The sequence below is a fragment of the Nycticebus coucang genome, chromosome X (genome assembly GCF_027406575.1).
Source record: "Nycticebus coucang isolate mNycCou1 chromosome X, mNycCou1.pri, whole genome shotgun sequence".
NCBI lineage: Eukaryota > Metazoa > Chordata > Mammalia > Primates > Lorisidae > Nycticebus > Nycticebus coucang.
This window is the reverse complement of record NC_069804.1, coordinates 12,525,845-12,527,985: the sequence shown is the minus strand read 5'-3', so window position 1 is coordinate 12,527,985 and position 2,141 is coordinate 12,525,845. Positions and strand designations below refer to the sequence as shown.

The following is a 2,141-nucleotide window of genomic DNA, read 5'->3' as shown; positions in this document are numbered from 1 at the left end:
GTAATTATATGCAACCTGCTCAACATCAGCCATCAGGGGAATTCAAAGTTAAATCTCAATGAGATACCACCTTACCCTCACTAGAACGTTTACAATGAACCAGGACTGCTCCAAAATTAGTAAGGATTGGAGAGGATGTAGAGCAACTGGAACCATCCTACATTGCTGCCAGGAATGGAAATTGGTTCAGCCTCTTTGGAAAACTGGTATCTACTGCCTATGCTTATAACTCAGCAATTTCATTCCTAGGTAAATAGATAACAAATAAGAGTAATTATGTCTACCAAAAGATATGTTCAAGAATATTCATGGCAGTGTTATTCATAAAAGCTAAAAATTGAAAGTAACTCAAATTTCCAGCAACAGAATACTACACAGAAATAAAAAAGAACAAACTTGTGTCATGGCTGCCTCGAGAAGCTCATAAGAGTTTCCACCTGTGGTGGTAAGGGTCAGAAGCCTACACTCGCACATTTAGCGAGGTCAAGTTCCATCTTCATTGTGGAGTCGACACCTTCTCCGATTCCTCGGCGATGGCATCCGGGAGTGGTATGACGCAGAAAACCTGGGAATTGGCCAATAACATGCAGGAAGCTCAGAGTATCGATGAAATGTACAAATATGACAAGAAACAGCAGCAAGAAATCCTCGCAGCGAAGCCCTGGACTAAGGATCACCATTACTTTAAGTACTGCAAAATCTCAGCATTGGCTCTACTGAAAATGGTGATGCATGCCAGATCAGGAGGCAACTTGGAAGTGATAGGTTTGATGCCAGGAAAGGTGGATGGTGAAACCATGATCATTATGGATAGTTTTGCTTTACCTGTAGAGGGCACTGAAACCCGAGTAAACACTAAGGCTGCTGCATATGAGTACATGGCTGCATACATAGAAAATGCCAAACAGGTTGGCCGCCTTGAAAATGCAATTGGCTGGTATCACAGCCACCCTGGGATTGATGTTAGTACTCAGATGCCCAATCAGCAGTTCCAGGAACCCTTTGTAGCAGTGGTGATTGATCCAACAAGAACAATATCTGCAGGGAAAGTGAATCTTGGCGCCTTTAGGACATACCCAAGAGGCTACAAACCTCCTGATGAAGGACCTTCTGAATACCAAACTATCCCACTTAATAAAATAGAAGACTTTGGTGTACACTGCAAACAATATCATGCCTTAGAAGTCTCATATTTCAAATCCTCATTGGATCGCATATTGCTTGAACTTTTGTGGAATAAATACTGGGTGAATACACTGAGTTCCTCTAGCTTGCTTATTAATGCAGACTATACCACTGGGCAGGTCTTTGATTTGTCTGAAAAGTTAGAGCAATCAGAGGCCCAGCTGGGAAGAGGGAGTATCATGTTGAGCTTAGAAACACACAACCGGAAGTCAGAAGACAAACTTGCCAAAGCTACAAGAGACAGCTGTAAAACTACCATAGAAGCTATCCATGGATTGATGTCTCAGGTTATTAAGGATAAACTGTTTAATCAAATTAATATCTCTTAAACAGTCATTGAATAGTACTTTTGCCTGAAAGCCAGTATGAGAAAAAAACTCAAGTAACACTTTAAAACTCAAATTGATTACAAGTATAAGGAGCTCTGAAAAAGTGTCCTGAATATTAACACCCTGTAATAAAATGCTTTAAAATGAAAAAAAAGAACAAACTTATGCTATTCACAACAACATAAATGAATAATGGTGAGCAATTATACATACAAATGTATGATCTCATTTGCATCAAGTTCAATGGAGACAAAACTAATGTATGGTAACAGGCTAAAATAATGGTTACTCAGCAGAGGAAGGGTAGTATTGAGAAGGAGCAGGAAGGAACCTTCTGGGGTGCTGGAAATACTCTATAATATCTTGATCTGAGAGGTGGGTTCATGGGACTCAATATATGTAAAAATTTATTGAACTGTCCACTTGAGAGTTGTGCACACTATTGCATATAAGTCATACCTCTAATACAAAAAAGAAAAAATAAAAAGCAAAAATAAGAAAATATATACATATAGTATACCTAAATCATTTCATTATTAAATGAAGCCCATTATATAGTGATTACTTCTTTATTTAATGTGTAATATACGTCCTTCTCTACCAGGCTATTAAGTTCATGGGGACAGA

The 2,141-nt window shown here is 38.7% G+C and overlaps 1 protein-coding gene across 1 annotated transcript; it reads left to right on the top strand.

Annotated features, from left to right (window-relative positions):
- Positions 1-269: 269 nt before the first annotated feature.
- On the top strand, positions 270-1,553 carry LOC128578364 (COP9 signalosome complex subunit 5-like). The gene has a single exon (XM_053580951.1). It carries the CDS (start codon positions 534-536, stop codon positions 1,512-1,514), a length of 981 nt encoding a protein of 326 aa, XP_053436926.1. The 5' UTR covers positions 270-533; the 3' UTR covers positions 1,515-1,553.
- The last annotated feature ends 588 nt before the right edge of the window (positions 1,554-2,141 follow it).